At 42.1% G+C, this 21,433-nt stretch overlaps 1 protein-coding gene across 1 annotated transcript in view; it reads right to left on the bottom strand.

Annotated features, from left to right (window-relative positions):
• Pigk (phosphatidylinositol glycan anchor biosynthesis class K) overlaps positions 1-21,433 on the bottom strand; it is a 79,447-nt gene that overhangs the window by 33,226 nt on the left and 24,788 nt on the right. Inside the window, exons 4-9 of the mRNA XM_006989510.4 lie at positions 20,965-21,100; positions 18,485-18,596; positions 16,326-16,422; positions 14,382-14,499; positions 14,120-14,230; positions 8,580-8,752 (exon numbers count right to left, since the gene is read on the bottom strand). Coding sequence (XP_006989572.1) covers positions 8,580-8,752; positions 14,120-14,230; positions 14,382-14,499; positions 16,326-16,422; positions 18,485-18,596; positions 20,965-21,100 — 747 coding nt within the window. The remainder of the gene's footprint in view (positions 1-8,579; positions 8,753-14,119; positions 14,231-14,381; positions 14,500-16,325; positions 16,423-18,484; positions 18,597-20,964; positions 21,101-21,433) is intronic.

The following is a 21,433-nucleotide window of genomic DNA, read 5'->3' as shown; positions in this document are numbered from 1 at the left end:
ATTTATGTACAGTAAATTAATTAGATTATATACATATAAAATATAATTTAAAGGCACAGAAAATTTTCTATCCCTTATCTGTATTTTTTAAACAAGGTCAAGCAGTCACAGATGGCCAGGAAACACTTTTAATGGTACTCAACATGAGGGAAATGCAGATTAAAACCACTTTAAGATCCCATCTCACAACAGTGAGAGAATGGCCATTATCAGGACAAAGTGACAAACACGTCTACACTGTTAGTGGGAGTGTCGAGTGTCAACTGCAGTGTCCATCTGGACCTGTCTGGAGGACTGCCCCCAAAGCAGAACCAGAACTGTGGCAGGACCCCGCTGTCCTGCTCACGGACATGCACCCAAAGGCCTCCGGGGGCTGCTCTAGAGGCACTTGCACATCTCTACTGTCCAACTGTCCATCAACAGATGAAGACGTGCGGAACAGGAAGCGCAAGGGCTGCAGTGAGGAATCGACAGGTAAGAGCATAGATCGCTTTTGCAGAGGCCCAAATCCAGTTCCCAGCACCAGTTCAAGCAGCTGACAACCACCTGTACTCCAGCTCTAGGGACCTGATGCTCTCTTCTGAACTCTGTGGGTACCTACACTCATTAGCACAAGCAAACACATGCCCATGGACACTCGCATGTACACACACACAGACACACAGACACAAACACACACACACACACTTAAAAATAAATCAAATCTTAAAAAAAAAAAAAAGGAAAACTGGTACATATACCCAACAGATTATCACTCATGACAGGATAAAGGAAATCACGAACTCTCCCAGTGAACGGAGTGAAGTCACTGAGGTCCAGAAGGAAACAACCTGCATGATCACTCTTCCTGCTGACTCTAGCTTCAAGGCTTCCCTTGTGTTTAACTTTGAGCACAAATGGAAGCCAGGAAACTAGAAAGAGGCCTTTGGGACAGGGCACAGTAGATGGTGCATGAAACCAAAGTGGAAAGGAAGACTTTAGTGGGGGGAGGGGAAGAGCACAGGGAAGTGGGGAGTGCTGGCCAAAGATAGGGTAACAATATATGGAAACCTTATGAAAAAATAAATTGCAACTACTCTGCATGGCAGACAGGGTGTAGGATACCTCCCTCAGTTACTGGTCAGAGAGCTGCAGGTATCTCCATTGCCCTTGGTTACCTGCATAAGGTCACAAAGACCCTACTCCTGAGGACACCACACACTGTGGCTGCAAGATGTAGAGAAGTCAATCTCAATGCGACCAGGAAACTTCCTACCTGCTGTACAGCTCAGTCAGAAGGTGCTACACGGGCTGCTGAGGGAGACCAGGCACTGCCTGTCACAGTACTGACCTGCAAGGCAAGATATTCCCACTGTGCACTAGTGGTGTGGCTTTTGTGGGGATCTGAGGCATGCTCCACAGGAGGGAAGGAATTTCATGCCTGATACTATAACCTTGGTTAAAAGCCCATGACTAGAGAGGTCATGGGCCCTCAGGGAGAACCTTCATTGTTATTTGTCAAATTGCTTTCTGACATTTATGCTTTTCCCCATACATTTGGGCTGCTCCTAGCCTTGGGCAGATTCTTTTTTCGGTGGGTAGCAGTCAGTGGAGGCACACAGCTGCTCAGAGTGCTGAGTGCCCAGCCTAGGTGAGCATCTGTGTCAACCCACCGTATCAACCCACCACTGCTAGTGGCCATGTCAGAGGAGCAGCAGGTGGCAATTGAAGTTCAAGGTGTCAGCACATCAGGAGGCAATCCCCTGACTGGTGACTCTCCGTTAGGCAAGGTCCCCAAGACCACAGACCCCGGAATGTCTTTTGCTTCTGCTGTGTCTACACGTTTGCTGCTGCCATCTGTCTCTGGTATCTGGTATGGTGTGAATGGGTGTGGGGAGATCCCCACTGCCTGTAATGTAGCATGTTTATCTCATGGAAACATGTCATTCTACTGGGCATTTTTACCTGTGGATTATTATGAAGAAGATTTCCTCCCTAAGCTGTACTGTCTAATTGATAATAATAATGTTAGTTTAAACAGAGTTTTGATAATAAAAAATAAAACAAGGAAGTATCACACAGCTAGAACACATGAGTCTATTGAGGAGCCACATAGATCATTTAGATCATTAATATGATTAAGAAAAAGACTGAGGGCTGGAGAGACAGCTCAGCAGTTAAGAGCACTGGTTAATCTTCCTGAGGTCCTGAGTCCAATTCCCAGCAACCATATAGTGGCTCACAACGCTCCATAATGGGATCTGATGCCCTCTTCTGGCATGCAGGCATACATGCAGTCAGAACACGTATACACAATGGCTAAGAGCCCAAGAGCTAGCGCTTCTGTGATTAACCTCTGCACTGGAATCATCTGTAAAGTGGCTCTATACTCTGCAGTTGTTTTGAGGATTAAACAAGATGATGATCTACCCCGCCATCATTTACATGGCTCTTTATGTTCTGTATGTAAATTTATAATAATTTATCATCTCCATAAAGATGATGGACATCTTTAAAGATATGTCCAGGTGGATATCAGCCGCTGTTGCTTATGCTTTCTAGCAAATAATAAGCACTATATACAAGACATAAAACATACTGCATGACAGATCATGGACCCATAATTCTTGGTCCTGGCCCTCAGATAGAATCAGTCTACCTCGGTCATCTAATGAACATGACTTAGGCACTTTCTCAGAACGCTTGGGTTTCAGCTCCTTAGTGACTTCTCCCGGGAGCTTTCTTCCTTGCTTGGCGAAGCTCTCTGAGGGCTTCCTGTTCACAGGAACTTTCTAGCAATTGGTTACTGCAAATATTTTCTGCTCACAAACGTGGCAACAGCAGGAAGACGGGGGTGGCCCCATGGAGGCACATTTAGATAAAGTACATTTGGACACAGCACGAATTGAATCCAGAAGGAAACTACGCCATCCTGAACCACATGAGTCTGACATGAGGAGTCAGCCCCAGCCCACTGGGGACAAAGCATGGCAGGCACTAGCACAGAAACAGACAGACAGATCAGTGAAGGACAACAGAGGATCCAGAAATAAACTCACACAGACACAGCCACCACATCTATGACAAAAGTGTCAAAGCCCTGGGAAAGGCAGCAAGCGGGGCTGGGGAGCAGACATCCAAACGTTGGAAAATGAAACAGGAGCCCTTTCTCAACCCTGTACAGCCCTTCACTGAAAATGGACCAAAGACTTCACTGTACGATCTGAAACTCTGAAAGCAATAGAAGAAAATGCAGAGAAAACACTTCAAGATACAGGCAGAGACAGCGCCGTGCGAGAAGAGCTCCAACTAACACAAGAACTTTGCTGACTTTACAATGCCCTCATCAAAAACTAGATATCCTAGTTTAATAACCCCGGTTAACTGCTCACCAACTCACCCTCAATCTCTGGTTGGCAACGCAGTTTAGCCAAGTAAATGAGGTCCATCGCTGCTGTTTTCAGCAAGGTGGAGATGAAAGCATCCAGTTTATTTAAAGCCACAATCTACCTCAACCTCCAGTACTTTTGGAAAGGTCTGTTACACATATGCCAACATGGAATTCTGCTGCCAACTTCTGGTGCAAAGAATCCAGGTCTACAAACAGGAGCCCTCCAAACAGGAAATGACTAGATGGCATTAACAATAGATTATTAAACAAACGGTGGGATGGGGCCCAGACACCACTGCAGCCAAAGTGAATTTCTGTTCATTCCTGTGATCGGCTTCTCAATGCCAATGTGACCAAGCAACTTAGCAATACATGAAGCATAAATTCTTGCTTTTACTTTATAAGCACAGGCAAAGTTAGTTCTCGAGAGACCATATGAGACTGAGCCACGGAGACCAAGAAGAGTTCACGAAGTCTTCCCCTGGTAATGCGGCTGGTGAGTGAGTGCTAGGGGTCTGAACACAGGAGCAGACTCCGGGTGGTAATTTAGCTGTAATATTCCCTCCTCCATCATGCAGAAAAAAAAATTAACCCAGGCTTAACTTACTGGGGTGAAGCAGTACCACAATCAATGTGACAATCAGGAGTGTCAGGGAACAGAGGCAAAGGTCTAAAAGAAACGTCAGCACGCTTGTGAGTAAATCAGACACTCACCCTCTGAGCGCCCCATGGATATATCAACAACCACACCATTTCTAGATTGAATACAATTGCACATTTTTAACTCTAACATTTAGCGTTTGAAGAAAGAACCGCTTGTTGTGATATAGTTTGAAATGTGAACGAACACGGGGTCTGCAACTCTGGCACACAGGAGATTTGCCACTTCCGCTCGAGCACGCTGAATTCCCGTGACAGGAACACGTGGAGCTGCACTGTGCACACACACTGCCACCTCAGAAATCTCAGAGCAGTTCCACGTATGCTTCAGTCCTCTCTACAGGGTAAAATAAATCACTAAAGTTTACGAAACAGGCCGGGCGGTGGTGGCGCTCGCCTTCAATCCCAGCACTCGGGAAGCAGAGCCAGGCGGATCTCTGTGAGTTCGAGGCCAGCCTGGGCTATAGAGCAAGATCCAGGAAAGGCGCAAAGCTACACAGAGAAACCTATCTCAAAAAACAAAAAAAAAAAAAAAAAAAAGAAACAATCAATGCATTTTGAAGCTATAAGAATTTTATGTTTGCAAAATGACAAAATGGATAACTTCAATAGTAGTTCTGTGCCTTTATAAATCAAATGAATCACCTAATTTCTCACATTCTATTTTAATAGACTCTGAGATAACTAGAGTGGCAAACTGTCATAAGATAATAAAGCAGATGGCCAAGTAAGATGCTGAGGGTAATAGAAGGCTGTAGTGAAGCAAATACATTAGCCACCACATGCAGTGTGCACAAGTCAGGCACAAACCCTGTCAGCTGTGACTGGAGCATCTCACCCGACCTGTGGGTCAAGGTTCAGTCTAACCTACTCACTATGAGTAGCAGTCAGAGAACAGTGTGGTCACAGATTCCACAATATTCGGATGAATTTATCCAACACTCAGGTGTCTCCATGAAACACATCCCCTAACTTCTGACTGAATTCCTGTAAATACACATTCACTGGAATGCATGTGGTGAATTATATATGTGGTAGTCACTTTCACTGTGGAATCAAGCTGTCCATATCTGGTCAAAAGAGACATCTTCTGGAGTTTCTGGTTCAGCAACACCAGAGTCAATATGACCCCCAAACAAGGGATCATTAGAAAAATAAATTGTATAACTATCACCTAGAAAATAACTATCCAGATAACTGTTGGGATATGCTCACAGACTGTAGGACCCAATGTTGCTATATACTCCCCTAATCAACAGTCAAGCCCATCTCAATCAAAATCCAGCAGGCTCCCTTAAGAAACTCACAAGCTGACTCATAAGCAAAATGAATTTCAACCACTACTCACATCATATTCACAAACTGACTGAAAATAAACAGAGGTTCAATCAAAAATTTGAAACTATAAACTTCTTAAAGTCTCTGTGACTTTAGGTTAGGCAAAGAATGACTCCCAGAAGCCACTAAACATAGAGAAAGTTGATAAACCAACCAATAGTGAACCAAAATGAAAGGTAGACCACAGACTGGAAAAAACATTTTGTGATTCATGTATCTGAAAAAGAACTTGTATCCAGAACATACAGAGAACTGTCAACATTTAATGAAAAAACAAATCAATATTTTAAAAATGAGCAAAAGACTTCAAAGGATACTTTATGAAAGATGAATGAATGGCCAGTAAATAAAAGTATGCTCAGCATCTTTAGGCATTAACTATTCAGATTAAAACCACCATGAGCTTTCCTACCCAGAACAGCTAAAAGGAACAGCAGGAGCAAGTGAGAGTGTGGGTGGTCATCTGTGAGACTTCTGAAGGAAGGTGGCGTGGAGACCAGCTGACGACAGTCTCCTAGCAAGCCTGCAGTTCCCATGCCAGCAACCCCACACTCAGATATGCACGCAGATTTAAAGAAATCTTAATGCTTATATGCAAATGTCTACAGCAGTTTTTTCTAAATAGCTCCAAACTCTGGGGTGGGGCGAAAGGTCCTTTGTTGTAAATGGGCAGTGTGTGGGGTAACCATCAGCAGGTGCTGCTGACACAACTGTCCAGACACAAGCCTATCACACGAGGCAGAGCCAAGAGCTCTACTGCATGGCTGCATGTGCATGCCGGTCTATTAAAGGGAGGCCTTGGGTCTGGAAACAGTCAAGGTGGCTAAGAGAAGAGTCATAAAGTACTTAGCATGACAGACTGAATATACCAACTGAATGTTTGTCAAAATTCTGAAATATACATTAAAAGGCATTCCATTTAAGTAAATTATCCTTCGTTCAATAATATTTTATTCTTTGAAGGTCCCATACGTTTATACAATGGATCTTCTTAATGAAAAACTATAGCCATGGTCAATATACATAAATTTCACAAGTAAAATAGCACAAAAGGCAAAACACACTATCTGAAGGAAGTAAACTGAGTCAAAGAGCAATCTGCACTCCTATGTTCACTGGAGCTCCATGACGACACCCTCCCCTGCCTAAGTTTCAGAAAACACATAAAAATTCCAATTAGTTTTGTATACTAATGATTTCATTCTATATGATTAAGGGTGTATGCTCAGACTACACAAAAATAAAAAATAAAAAAGCCAGTCTGAACCAATGTAATGCATTGTTCCATTATGTGAAAGTGTTTTTTGAAATGTAACTAGAATTTAGTAACACTGTATTAATATTGCTGGTCTAAAATTTGAAAAAGTAAATAATACAACGTCACCCAGTATTTCCTTCACAAAACCAGTTTTTTGTGATATCTACTTTCTGGTGAACAGACTCTTCTCTACATAGACTGTCATTCATATCTGCATGTGAATAGCACCTGCACACAATGAGATAATATCTGTTTATACATGTAAAAATTCCTGGAGCAAAACAGGAATGAAATTCTCATGTCAGCTGAATGACGGAACCAGCAATGTTTTTGAGAGGGGTCTCGCTATGTTGCATGGGATAGCTAATTCTTGGGTGCAGTCTTCCTGCTTGAACCTTTCAAACAGATGGAAGGCAGGGACACCAGTGCACACCACTATGCCCTGTCTACATCAGTCATTATAAGGGCTCCAGGTAAACAGCGACACCCTAAATAAAACCTATTTGCAAACACTAGAGGGTGCACTAAGCCAACAGACGGTGGAATGCAGCTGCGGAGCTTAGTTTTATCCTTAGATATAAACGGAGACAATTGTCAGCACTAAGAATTCTGCTTTCAAACAAATACACAGAGAAAACTGAAAAGGCAAAAATCCACTCTTCCAGAATACATAACAAAACTCACTACAATCCCACTGCACTCCTCTTCAGCATCCAGTAACACTAATACACACCGTTCGTTCAGTGTTGGGAGAAACAAAGTGCAAAGCCGTCCTTGTCTCCAAGAGAGATTACATCAGTGTTCAGGGGGCTCTATGGGAGTGAACAGCTTTCCAGGTTAAAGTCTGAGAAATTTTAAAACCAACTGCTAAGAGACATGATGTTAGTGTATCAAATTATATCCAGTTCATTAAAGTATTAAAGTGTAGTTTAGCAATTTTTACAAAGGTAATTTAAAAGCTGCTATTTAAAAAATTAATAAAATTGTTACTTCTGTTGTTATCTGCTGCTTTCATAGTTTTATAAGCTAACAGTCATAAGAAATTGAAAAAAAAAACAACTTAAGGCTTTGAATTCTGAAACGAGAAGTGTGATTGTGCCCAAGTCCTCCCAGGAGAAGTCGTTCCTGCATCTTTAACTTGCTTCTATTACTTTCAGCACCGCCACTATAAATCCTGGAAACAGTGCATGCTGCTGCCACTGGAGATCTGGGAAGGCCCTGCAGTACGAGCTGCCCAGACATCGGGCAGCACTGGACAAGTTACATCCTAGAAAGGGGAACTGCAATAGTTCCCACAAAAGTTTCTGTTTTGCCTTTCAAAAATAATTACAGAAAAAAAAAAAAATGAGCATTATAAATTATTCCAAACCCCCAACCTGAACCAAGTTCCTTCACCTTCTCTCACACAAACACACACATAAACCCCTGCCCTACAGAGCTGCAGCTGCCTTCTGCTTCTCTCCCACCTTCCCTAACTGATTACCAAGGACAGACTGTTGTGGACATCTCAAGTCTCAACACATCCCAACCTGCAATATGACCAATACTGTATTTTGGAAACCATCACAATCCAGTCACAACCACGGTTTCCCAGCCATATTTACAACTTCCGTCCACAATCTGAAAAGCATACAGCTTGTGAAGGGTGAAGACCAGACAGGAACTCGAAACTACTTACAAACACCAACTTTGGGTCCTGGAGGAGCAATAGACTATCTCGTCCCCCTTAAAAGTACACTGTGCCCTGGTGACTTTCCTGTTTCATAGTCTCTGGCACTTCAGGTCATCTTTAGAAGGTGACTGTGAACTCCAGTAAACACTCCTTTTGCTTTTCACAGTGAGTGAGCATGTGTCTGTCCTTGATAATCACTAATGTGGATCCTAGTACATCTTATAAAAATTCACAAACCATGAGCTAGAACTTTCTATTCACATAGCAACTAAGAGGAATACCTTCTCTCCACAACTTGTGAATCCCGTTGCAGACTGAGAGTCTCGGTTGTGATTTCCACTTTCCGAACACTTCCAAAGAAATCGGTTATCAGGACATTTTTAGGATCTCGCTGAAAAAGGTCAGTACGATGTCCAGGAGTAGAGACACAGAGACTTTTGGGACAAACTTGGAACTGAAAACAATAACAACAATATTAGTAATAGTGATAAGCACATAAACAAACAACTTCTATTAAGTCAAGTAAAACAATACATTAGATTATAGTGTATTCTAAAGATAAGGTACAGACGGGTTAAGACTAGCATTTCATTCTTACTGCAGTATCTGACATAAGGAAGCCATACAGACATCCGAAGAGTGCTATAAGGAAATTGGTCAGAATCCATCACAGTACCGTCTGACTCTAACATGACTGTCAGGTACAATGCGCCACAGTAGTCCAAGGTGTAAAGAAGATTAAAGGGGAGCCCTACTGTACTCCAGGAAGGTAAAGTATCACCCCCTACAGCATACCTCTTGCTACTGCTTTGAAACTATGTGCTACTTTATAACCAATTAAACTAGTTTAACCATGGTGGAAATGAAACCAAGGTCCCTCCAAAAAGACAGGTGAAAACCATGACTTCCCCACTCACAGATGTCACAGTAACTTCTGTGTTAATCTTCCCTGTGACATTCCACATTAGTGATTATCAAGGACAGACACATGCTCACTCACTGTGAAAAGCAAAAGGAGTGTTTACTGGAGTTCACAGTCACCTTCTAAAGATGACCTGAGGTGCCAGAGACTATAAAACAGGAAAGTCACCAGGGCACAGTGTACTTTTAAGGGGGACGAGATAGTCTATTGCTCCTCCAGGACCCTACACAGCCCTATGACCACAGTTCCTCAGCAAACTTTATCTCTAGCCAACAGAAAACAAAACAAATATTATTATGACTTAGAGATATAGCAAATCACTATACCTAAAAGTTCTTATTGATAACCACAGATCATTTTTTGTGTGTGCACATGCATGCATACATGAATGTGTGTGCGTTTGAGACAGGGTCTCTCTACATAGGCCTGGCTGTCCTGGAACCAGGTTGGCCTCAAAGTCACAGAGATCCACCTGCCTCTGCCTCCCTAGTCCTGAGATTAAAGGTGTGCACCATCACACCTGACACTTATGGATCATTCTTATTGAAAGACATTAAAATAGACATCATTGAATTTTCAAATGGAAGTAAGAAACCAAGTTAAGATATTAATAAGGAGTATGGATAGATAGACGATTGATAGATTTTATATATGTGTGTGTGTGTATGTGTATATGTGTGTATATACATATACTGCAATCAATTAAAAGTCTCATTATTTCTCATAATTTCAATGGGAAAAGTAGTTTTTAAATTTATTAGACATCAAAGAACAATACATATTTTAAACTTATGAAATGGCATGCCATGCATTCCAAAAACTGAGAAAAAGATTTTAAAATTAAGCACTATAAGCCAGGTGATGCATTTTATTTTTAGAATAAATGTGAGTCACATTCCCACATGAGATAAACGGCCACAGGAGCTGCTGTGCTCAGGTTCTGTGACAGCAGAAGTTCTAAGGGAAAAGCATGTTTTCCTAAGGGAGAGACATAAGGTGGAGCGTTTTGTCTCCTTAAAAAGTGAAATTAGCAGGGTCAGGGACATCAAAAGAAAATCCACAGAAATGGCTAGTTTGGCTCACGGGAGCTCACAGTCTGAACCAATAACCAGGGAGCCTGAATATGAGTGACCTGGCCCTCTGTATATATGAGACAGCTGCACAGCTTGGTTGACTTGTGGGCCTCCCTGCAATGGGAGCAGGGCTGTCCCTGGTGCGTTGACTGGCTCTTGGGAACCAATTCCTCACGCTGGAGTGCCCTGCCCAGACTGAATAAGAGCTTGGTCTTATGGCAGCTTAATAGGCCATGCTTTGCTGATGCACAGGGGAGGCCTGCCCCTTTCTGAGCGAATACAGAAGAGGGGTGGATGGGGGGGGGGGGCAATGAGGAAGGGGAAGGGAGTAAGAAGAGAAGAGGGAGGGCAGCTGTAGTCAGGATATAAAATCAATTAATTAGTTGATTTTTTAAGTGAAATTAGCATTATAAAAAGTTTATTTAAATATTCAAGTTCCTTAAATCATTTCAATGGAAAGTGTCTTAGTGATTGGAACTTCTAGTGCAGTTTGGAGTTCTTCCATTTGAAAAATGTGATATTTGCATGGGATTGTTTGAATTTTGTTTTCTAGTCCCTCCCCATCACCACCCTCATAGTCTGAAGGTAGATTTTTCTTTCGATAAAGGAACAAAAAAAGTGAACATCTTGTTTGTAAATGGGTATCTAGTAGCTAGTGGTAAACTTGAAATGGTAGAATTCTTTAAAGCCTAATTCTAGGTAGTCTTAAGAAAATGTATCTTAATTATTTTTGAACCTGTATTCACCTTGTTTTTTTCAAATATCTTAAGTTATATTTTCTTTTTCAGAGCTGCTTCTTATTTGGGGCTATTTTTTTTAATTGAGGCATAATCCATAAAAGGGTATATTGTTTTGATGAGACTCTCTACAACTGTGGCTGGATGTCTTTCTTTAGTCTTCCAAGAAGGACCATTTTACTTTTTTAGAGTTACTTTTTAAAGTCATGAGATCAACAACTTGGACTACTATGCATGTAAGTACTAATGCAAATTAAAGCCCAAGTTGACCTCCAGCAGCAGTTCATTCTATGTTGACAGTGAGAAAACACTTTGCCTGTTAGGATACTGTTACTCGTGGACTGAAATGCTGAAGAAACCCCTCCCCCTATTTTGTTTTTTGCAAAAATCAAGGTATATTCTAGGGTTTCCTGGTTGACCTCAACAGATAAACTGAGATGATAGTTTTAGTTCAGAATTGATCTGAATGTAGATTTACAGTCTACGTGTACAGCTGGCTAAGTGAGATCGCTTTCACAGTTCTGCATGTATCCCATCGGCTCCCCATTAGTCACTGAACTCTTAAAACTGGTATTGTAACATTACCACAATGTTTTGCGCCAATTTTATAAACTTTACAGTGCAATATGTGTTCCTTTTCTGAGGCAAACCAAAGGTATATTTCTCAAGGTTCTGCTTCTATCGGCAGGGTTGATGGAGGATTTTTTATACATTTGTAATAGATAGAAATAAACCAGAAAAAAAAAAAAAGAAGAAAAAAAAGTGGTGGAGGAAAAGGTGAACACTGCAAGAATACTCAAAAGGGCTGAGAGTTGCAAACGCCAAGAATGGCTTTGCATAGTAAATGGAATAGAACAGCTCTGAACTATAGCTTACTTTTCCTGGTTTGGTCTGACAGAATGATTGAATGCTTTTGTACAAAAATCAGAGCCTTAAAAACAAGGATTTGGTGAGATTGTAAAATGGTGTGCCACTTTGGCAAAACAGTTTGGTGGTTGGTCAAAATGCAAAACATTGTTACTCTGTTACTCAACAATTCTACCCTTAGGAATATATCCTCAAACTACTGAAAATGTGCACCTATGAAACATGTACATGAAGGTTTACAGCAGTGTGTTGCTAATAGTAAAAAAGTTAAAACAACTCAAATAGCTATCAAATACTGGAGAGAAATAAAATGTGGCTTATTCATACAATAGAATATTATTAAGACATAAAAATGAATGAGAAACTGACAGATTAAATGACTTTGGTGAACCTTCATAATTTCATTTCTGGATCTTTCCATTTCTAATTTATAAATACATTTGGGGTTATAAATTATAAATGTACTGCCTCCTGTCAACATTGTATACTTCTATTTGATGATTTCTGTGTCAAACATTATATGGAAATGTTTCCAAGTATTTTCTGTATTAACTGTGAATGAATAGAACAAAATAAATTGCCTGTGATGGAAAAAAAAAAAAATATTCAAGTTCCTATCAGGATTTAACAAGCATCAAAATACACAATCTTCAAATTGGTATTAGCAAGTATGCCTGTCACACTTGGCAGCCAACAGCAGCAGCTCTCAGAATTTGGCAGGACTCCTTCAATACTGAAAATTCACTCCAAAGGATTCTGCTCAAGAGAGCCCAGTGCAGAGGGTAGGAAGAGAGCCATCTGCTCGGTCACCCTCTGTTCCTAAGCTCCAGGAAAGCGGAAGCAGTGTCCGCCCCATGTTGTGCACAGCCAGCGACGGCACTGATCGAACACTGAAGGAGCGTCCTAAGCCAGGGGTCACAGCGGGCAGGACACTGGCACAGGGAGGGCAGGACAAGAAGACCAGGCGAGTGTGTGCAGATGAACAGACACGTGGAGCTAAAAGTTTTCCTCAGGTCCCACCTAACCCTGCAGTCTGCAGCTGCTCATAAAATAATCACTCAGAAGTTTATGTTAATTAAAACTGCTCAGCCATTGGCTCAGGCCTACCACTGACTAGCTCTTACATTTAAACTCAGTCCATTTCTCTTTATCTATATGTTGTCATGTGTTCTGTGGCTTTATTATCTGTGTGTTCATTTGGGTCTGAGTGGCTGCAGGACCGTGAGGACCAGAGCCGGGTGGGCACAGGAAAACTTTCAATTACAGACACAGGGTAAGCAGGTGGACAGAGTGACGTCATCACACAACCACCATCTGCAGCTTCTTACTTTGCCAACTCAACAGCAACTTCAAGCTGCTGTGATTGAAATGGCCCCATCAGCACAGGAAAGAAGGGAAATTTTAATTAAACTCAAGTTATACTAAGAGACTCTACTAGGAATTATAGTCTACAAACACTATGTAGGATAAGGTCTCTCTTCCAAGAGCTTCGCATTAAATGACAAAGACTTCACTCACTGCCTGAAATCAACAAAAGACAGGCTGTGGTAAATGTTACAAATGAGAAATTAAGTTCTATGGAAGTTCTGAGATGGTAAAATAAATTCCAAGGAAGAAGTCAGGTAGCTTTCCTGGAAGAGTATTGTTTGACTCAGAATGGGCAGAACTTCAAAAGGTGAACAGACAGGTTTTAAATAGACCTAGCAGGTAAGAGATAATACACAAATGAAACCAAGTAGCCAAGTACCTCAGGAAAAGAGGGTGACAGGGTTAAAGCCTGTGGCCCTGCGTGCTAACGGGCACACTGGGAGACAACAAGATGGCCTAGCAGGTACGGGCACATGCCACCAAACCTGATGACTTCAGTTCCCTCCCCAGGACCCACATGACAGAAGGACACAGCCTGACTCCCTCAGACTGTGCTCTGGCCTCTGTACATGCACATATGCACACACATGCACACATATGTAAACATATGCACACACATGCATATACATGCACACATATATGCACACCCACACAAACAGATAAGCATAATTTTGAAGGTTTTTAAAGGAAGAAGATACTAATTTAAAAAAAAAAAAAGGTAGATTCAAAACAGTTGAAAAGGCCACACCATGATGCAAAGACAGCACCCCTGGAATCCTGGGAAGAAGAGACTGCACACATCACACTAAAGCTAGCACACCAACATGCTGAAATCAAGTGAATGGAATACTTACAAGGTCATTCATGTTAGTTTGGCTAGCTGGATTAATCTCTTCCAAAAATTCCAAGACATAGAATGTGTACCTGTCCATAAGATGCACTCCAATGGCAGGGTCTGGTTGATGCTGTCAAAGTAGGGAAAGGATCTGTCAAACAGGATCATCTTAACACATGGTTTAAAATACCGAAATGTCCTGTTTATAAAGTCCAAGGACAGCACATCTACCCATAAAACATATGAAGTGATTTGAGAAACAGCAACGGGCAGACACTTACTGACAGCGAATCCTCTCCCACTTGGCTACTAGCCAAAGCCATGATGTTGGGAGAATAAAACCGCTCATACATGGATGCACCTTGGCAAGTATCAATAATAAACAACAGCTCATTGTAGCTGAAAGAAAAGTGACAAAACCTGACATGAATCACACTGTTAACTGCACACTAACATTTCTCCAATAATTCAATGATGTAATCCTGAGTCATCTCACTAGCTAAGTTACAAGAAGAATGCTGCTCATGAAGACACTCCAGAAGGGCACACTGGGCACACCCCAGGGCAGCTGTGTCCATTTGTGTGCCCTCTGATCCTGGCCACAGGATGCAGAACTCAGACAGATATTCAAGAACTCTTGACATGAAAGTTTTCTTGGAAACTTAACACATACACACAGAGCTGTAACTCTGTATGTCAGCACATATGTGTAGAGAGGTTCTGATGATGCCCATATTTCCTATATTCGCGTGTATGCCTCAGTCACCACACTCAGGCCATGTACAGAAAGCAGATCTGTAACTCAGGAGGGAGACAAGCGCTGAGACAGGTGTCTGTGCCACCGCTGTCGTCGCTGTCGTCCTGGGATAAAATCCCAGCAGATACAACCGAAGGGCGTCCGTTTAACTTACATTCCACTCCATGGAAGGGAAGGCATGGTGGCTGACTGGCTCCATCCGTGGTGGCAGGAGCCTGTGACATATTAAATCTCTGTGGTTCAGAATCTGAAAGCACTGGCCAAATCAAAATCCTGCCGCCACCCTCACAGTCCACCCCAGGGAGCTGTTTCTGTTAGCTCAGCCACAGTGCCCAGGGTCCTAGCCTCTCAACACAGGGCCACCAGTTAGAAATGCTGCCCTCAGGGACTTGTGGTACTGGCTTCTTGTCTCCACTTCTTCATCCTCCAAGATACGAACAGGCCAACCACAGGCTCCTGCCACTGACAACCGACTCGCCCCACACACTGTGCCTCCCTGACCAAGATGGACCGTCCCTTCCAGAACTGAGGGCCAGAGTAAGCCTCTCCTCCCCGAACATTCTTGCCTCGTGTCCTAGCAACAAGAAACCTGCCACTGAGAGGTAGAGCCACATGGGGGAAAAGTGTGGAAGAGTTTGGGGCTGTGGCCTAGAGAAGCCTCAGAGTGCTCTTGTAGGGAGCAGAAGGTCAGCATGCCGACAGAAACAGACAAGAAAGTCTGTGCTCATCAGGTCTCAGAACACCAGGAACTAAAGACGTTCCACCTGTATTCTGGCGAAGAATCTGGCGGCATTCGCCTGTGCTCTGAAACTTTAGTGAGGTTGAACCAAATATAATGAACTAATGTAGCGAGCGGCACACATCTGTAACTTCAGCTACTCAGGAAGCTGAAGGTCGTGAGTGTAAGGAGTGGGGGCGGCAAGAACACCCTACAGCTACATGACATGAAATGTCATCTTAAAAGCCAGGGCCAACGGGAGGGCTCTACAGGAAAAGACTCTGCTGACCAAGATGTACAACCTGAGTTCAGTCAGTCCCCACAACCCACACAGTAAAAGGACATATACACACATGTGCACACACATGCATGTGCACAAATGCACACATAAACACAACACTAACTGAATAAATAAAAAATATTTCAAGTCAACTCATTCATGTTAAATAATAACTGAATTTTTCTTTCACAAGGCTCTGTTCAATGAAATAACAAATACAAATTTCATGGTAGAAGAAATGATTAGGGCAAGCTAAATCATTTGAAAATCATGTAAAATAATTATACATCTCGCACAGGAAAATGTGATTACTAGTGCATCTTGCAATAAGAAGTCATTTATTTGGGGCTGGGTGTGTAGCGCAGGCCAGAACACTTTCCTGGTGTGCCCAAGCCCTGGTTCAACCCTCACACTGCAGGAGAAATACGGGAGATGTTAAATAATAAAGTGAAGAGTTACTTGCTGATTACCGTCTTTTCTGCCACATCTGTTCAAAAGCATCCGCAAGCTCTATGTTGGTGATTTCTTCAGAATCTTGGAATTTCAAGAAACCATTTCCCCCATGACCTTGAAGAAAGCCAAAAAGACAATACTCACATATTTCCTAGTACATACAGAAATACATACAGTAATAAATGCATCCAGATATACACAGTTACATCACTTATTGCAATGTTTTAATACTATTTTCTTACCTAAAATCGAGACTGGAAAACAAATTTAATTTTCCCTGTAAACTAAAAAAGGAGTGCTAGACTGCATAAGAACAGTACGTATAATTCTTTAAGAGTTTTTCTATTATTCAATTACATAAGCCCACTGGCCTCCACTATGTCTGAAATTTATCTTACCCATAAAATGGTTCACATTTTTGTGAGAAAGAAGCTATAAACACTGCCTGGTCCCTGGTGCGCTGTTCATTCAGTGTACACTCCATGCTATTATTACTAGGGAGTGCAGTTCTCAACTAAAAACTGATGTTTTTCTCCCTGAACACTGAACACAGTCCATTAGAGCTGACCAGGGGGTGGTGACAAGAAAGAGCCAGTCTGTCTGGACTCAGCCACTCGCTGTGCCACTTACAGACTGTGCTATTTTAGGTAAATAACTTAATCTCTGCCTCGTTTTCCTCAGTCATAAAGGGAGCGCGTGCGTTACCAGCTGGTGCAGCTCCGTGTGCAGACTGTTAAAGGTGCCTTCCTCTGGGCAATGAGGGAAGGAAAGGCCTATTTTAGTTCCAGCCCCGTGGGACAGGAGCGAGTGGCGACTAAGCCTTGGCGGGTAAAGGTGTATCTCCTTCCCATGAGACATCCCTGCAGCAGACGACACAAGTCAGTCAGAACACACTAGACCTCAGGTCCCCTTAACACCAAGCCAAGTGCCGTGTGCCCAGGATGACGATCTGCACAACCCCACACGGCGACTCTGGGCGGCAGCACCGAAATCCCCCGGCTGCTGGAGGAGGAAAGTGGGGGCAGAGGCAGTGACTTAAAACAGTTCACGTGTACAGAAGCCTCCAGGAGATCAGCTCTGTCGTCATCGAATTATCATAATCCTAACAGCTATCCCACTCTGTGGCAGACGTCCACAACCTTTCCCTGTAAAAGCCTGGACAGAAACGTTGACACTGTGAGCTTGCTTCTCTCTGCCACAACTGCTAGACTTCTGTTGTAGCGGAAAGCAGGGCAGAAGACACAAGAACAAAGGGAGACAATGGTACCCTCAAAAACCATGCTCCCCACGCAAGCAGCAGCAGCTCAGAAGAGGAAGGCCTCAGACTCTACATTAAAACCACTGGAATTTCCTTCAAGGCTGGAGTTATTTTCAAAAAATGGCAATACATCCAGAAAAGAAATGTAAAATATCTAAATTGTGTGGTTTAGTACATTAACTGAGGCTAGCCTACAAATTACAACATTGGGGGAACATGCTCACCTACACGAACCCTACCCCAGACCAAAACAAAGAAGTCTGAGCTCTACACTAAGTGAATCCTTCAGCAGTAAAACCTGGGACTATAACTGTTCAGCAGAGAAGGGACAGGTTTGCAATTTCTATTAAGTACTTGAGTACGAGGACCAAGAGGAGCCTAAAACCAGAAGTGGGGTGCGACGGTCTGAGAGCAAGGAAAGGAAACAGAACAGAGAGCTTTGTGTAGAGCAAGGAGCCAACACAAACCGAACAAACGTGTGTTGTCCTCATCCACAGTGGGAGACCAGGAGGCTGCTGGCTATGGAATACCTGTTTCCACACAGTCAGACATTCCGGGGCTAGAACCCAGGTATAAACAGGAAATTAACTGAGGTTTCTTATGCACAGAGTCTGAAGGTAACTTTGTCCGTTTTCAGTGAGAAAAGCTGCATTTTGACTCTCACCTGCCACATGACATCAGATGGGAATTTTTCTACTTGTGACATTTGCACAGGTTGGCAACAATTACAGACTCTAGAATAAAGATCCTCAACCCATATCCCATTTAAATATCATTTCAAGTAGTTCTGTATCATGAGAATAAATAACTACACACCATACTACTTTAGCTAAAGTTAAACTTTAGCATTTGTACACAGGGTTTCATTTCAACATGTTTCAACATAATCTACTATGGAGTCTTGAAGTTCTGAAATACCTGTCATATAAATGAGAATATTGCTTCTGTCATCAGAAAGAAGACGCTTTGAGCGAGGCGTACTAGGTGGCACCCTCCCGGTTAATACCCGTAGAAAGTTCTCCACGGTTACCTGAAAAAATAAGAAAATAAGAATTTTTTTTTTTTTTCAAAAAAAAAGAGCAATCTGATGAAATCGAACCTGAAAAAACTCAACATTCCTCCTATCTATGTATTACTCAGCTGCTGTGGGATGATCCTTCTGTACACTGTCAATATGTGTTGCTTTCACTGGTTGATAATAAAACTGTTTGGGCCTATAGCAAGGCAGGATAAGGTTAGACAGAACAATCCAACTAAGGACTCAGAGGAAGGGGGCAGAATCGATAGAAATGCAAAACCGCCCAAGAAGCAGGATGCTGGAGAACCAGTAAGCCACAGACCCCGTGGCAATACATAGATTAATAGAAATGGGTTAATTTAAATTAAGAGCTGGTTAGTAATAAGCCTGAGCTATTGGTCAAGCATTCTGTAATTAATATAAGCTTTTGTGGTTTATTTAGGACCGGTCAGTCGGGACAGAAGGCTCTGCCACCATTTACACTAAGCATAAAGTGAAAATGAAACAGAAAACAAACTATGCAATTTGTTTTAGATTCCTAAAGCTAAGCATGCACCTTCATGTCACTCTGCTCCTAAAAGTAAAAGATGGCCTGATGTGGTATGTGTGCCTGTGACCCGGCATGGGGAGCGGGGTGTGCGGGCACAGGACACTGAGGCAAGAGAAGTGTAACCTCAACGCTAGACTGGGCTACACAGCAAGACACGACCTAAAGAAAAGTCTAAGTACTAAAAACTAACAAGGAAAGCTATGTTGGAGCAAAATAATTTAATTCCCAATTTAGAGTTTTCAATTATGTGTTAAAAACTGACCCCAAAGTTTACTGACTTATTTATACAGGCAATTCTTTGGGAGGAGATGAAATACAAACATTTGTGAATAACTAGTCAATCATGCAGCTAGCCTATGCCACCACTCAGTGAATTACAGGTTAATCACAGAAGAGGACAGTGCCACAACCACCACCACCCCTGCCAAATCATGCATATTTAATTTTGGATGCGCCTGTCACTTAGATTTCCATAGCAATGTCTTCAACTGTAAAACACACTTGGAACAGATCTTCCCAACTTAGAATTTCTAGGTGTCTGAGGTTCTTTGAAGTCATGTTTAAAGTTGTAGGGGAAAAATACTGATATGAAGTTAACAGCTAAGTCATCTATTTTCCATACTTATTTTAAAAAGCAGAAAATCAGCCGGGCGGTGGTGGCGCACGCCTTTAATCCCAGCACTTGGGAGGCAGAGGCAGGCGGATCTCTGTGAGTTCGAGGCCAGCCTGGTCTCCAAAGTGAGTTCCAGGAAAGGCGCAAAGCTACAACCCTGTCTTGAAAAACCAAAAATAAAAAATAAAAAGCAGAAAATCCAGTCAGCTTTTTCAATAGATTTTTCCCTAGATCATGAATGGGAAACATGTATAAACATATGTGCACAAGCTGTTTAGCTTACAATCTTTCCCAGAATACAGCAAAATGCTGATGGTTTTAATAGAATCTTATTGGCTAACAAGGTAGGGGACCATTTTACATTCTCAGATGATCAAATAAGTAAGAAGTCAAACATTCATACACATTCAATCCACAGATATTTCCGAGCAGTCTCACTAGACGTAAGACACGCAGACAAAAGATGTGGTCTAAAGGACTCGCAGCCTGGGACAGATGTGATCTGACAACTGAGGTGGAAGAATTCTACACACAAGAGATGGTGTCCTACTCTCCGTGGGCTCGGTAAAAAAGGATTCTCTAGGACAGCTTCAAATTCCAAACAGTCTTGAACTATTAAAAACTAAGTTTCTAAGAATGAAAATATAGTATAATACCTGTCTTAGCTAGCAGATTACTTCTAACTGGGTAAGTGTAAGACAGTGGGAGCTTATTTGAGGTGGTTTCATGTCAAACAGGTGTGTGTGCCTAACCTTTACACTGCAACACAACCCTGTCATCTACACAGTCGGCCTGGGAACCCTGCAATAGAGTTTATAAAAGAAAAAAGTCTCAAAATGCTTCTGTAAGTTTACAGTCCTGTGTTGGGTTATGTTTGTAACTATCCTAGGATAAAAAAGGCCCACAGGCCACAGACTGGACAAGTCCACCACTGGGCAATAGGGGGCGTCTTCATTAATCATGGGGTTCTTCCTCAATTCACAGACCTAATAAAAATGCTGAACTTGACATTTTAGATCAAGTATGAAAACCAGAAATTTCCTGTTAAAAAGTTGACACAACTGTCACTGACGTTATGCATTAAGAGTTTTACTCATGTGTCACTACTTCCATAGTGGGAACTGCAAAAGCAGAGTAATTCCACCAAAGTTCAATACAACCGAGGCTAGGGTTGAAAGAAGATGACTACCACATTTCCCAAGTTTCTGACAACGAACCTCATAGCTTCTGTAGTCCACTTCCACATCATCTCCATACACATTGAGCTCCATATTCTTGTGGCTGAACACTGTGGCCGGCTTGGGGTTTCGAGCATTGCACGCCATATCATCGGCAAGCATCAGGACAATGTGACTAGCAAAAGAATTCCAGAAACCCAAACTTTACACAAGGCCCAAAGTTCAATACATATAGTTCATATATAGCAAAGAGAAATTCTATTCAACCTTTCCTCATTTAAAAAACATGAATTTTCATTGAGGCAGTTAAAAAAACCTTAACTAATTCTCATTATAGTATACATTAGTTGGGTAAACTCAAAGCAGAGAACAGGCATTTAAACATGAACTTGCCACAGAACCTGGGCTAAGTCAGCACTTTCCATGTAACAAAAAGAAGCTAAAGGAGCTATCGCAGACAAACATTTTAACTTTTTTTTTTATTTTACAATACTATTCAGTTCTACAT

This window comes from Peromyscus maniculatus, chromosome 6 (genome assembly GCF_049852395.1).
Source record: "Peromyscus maniculatus bairdii isolate BWxNUB_F1_BW_parent chromosome 6, HU_Pman_BW_mat_3.1, whole genome shotgun sequence".
In the NCBI taxonomy this organism is placed as follows: Eukaryota; Metazoa; Chordata; class Mammalia; order Rodentia; family Cricetidae; genus Peromyscus; species Peromyscus maniculatus.
This window is presented reverse-complemented; position numbering and strand designations above follow the sequence as displayed.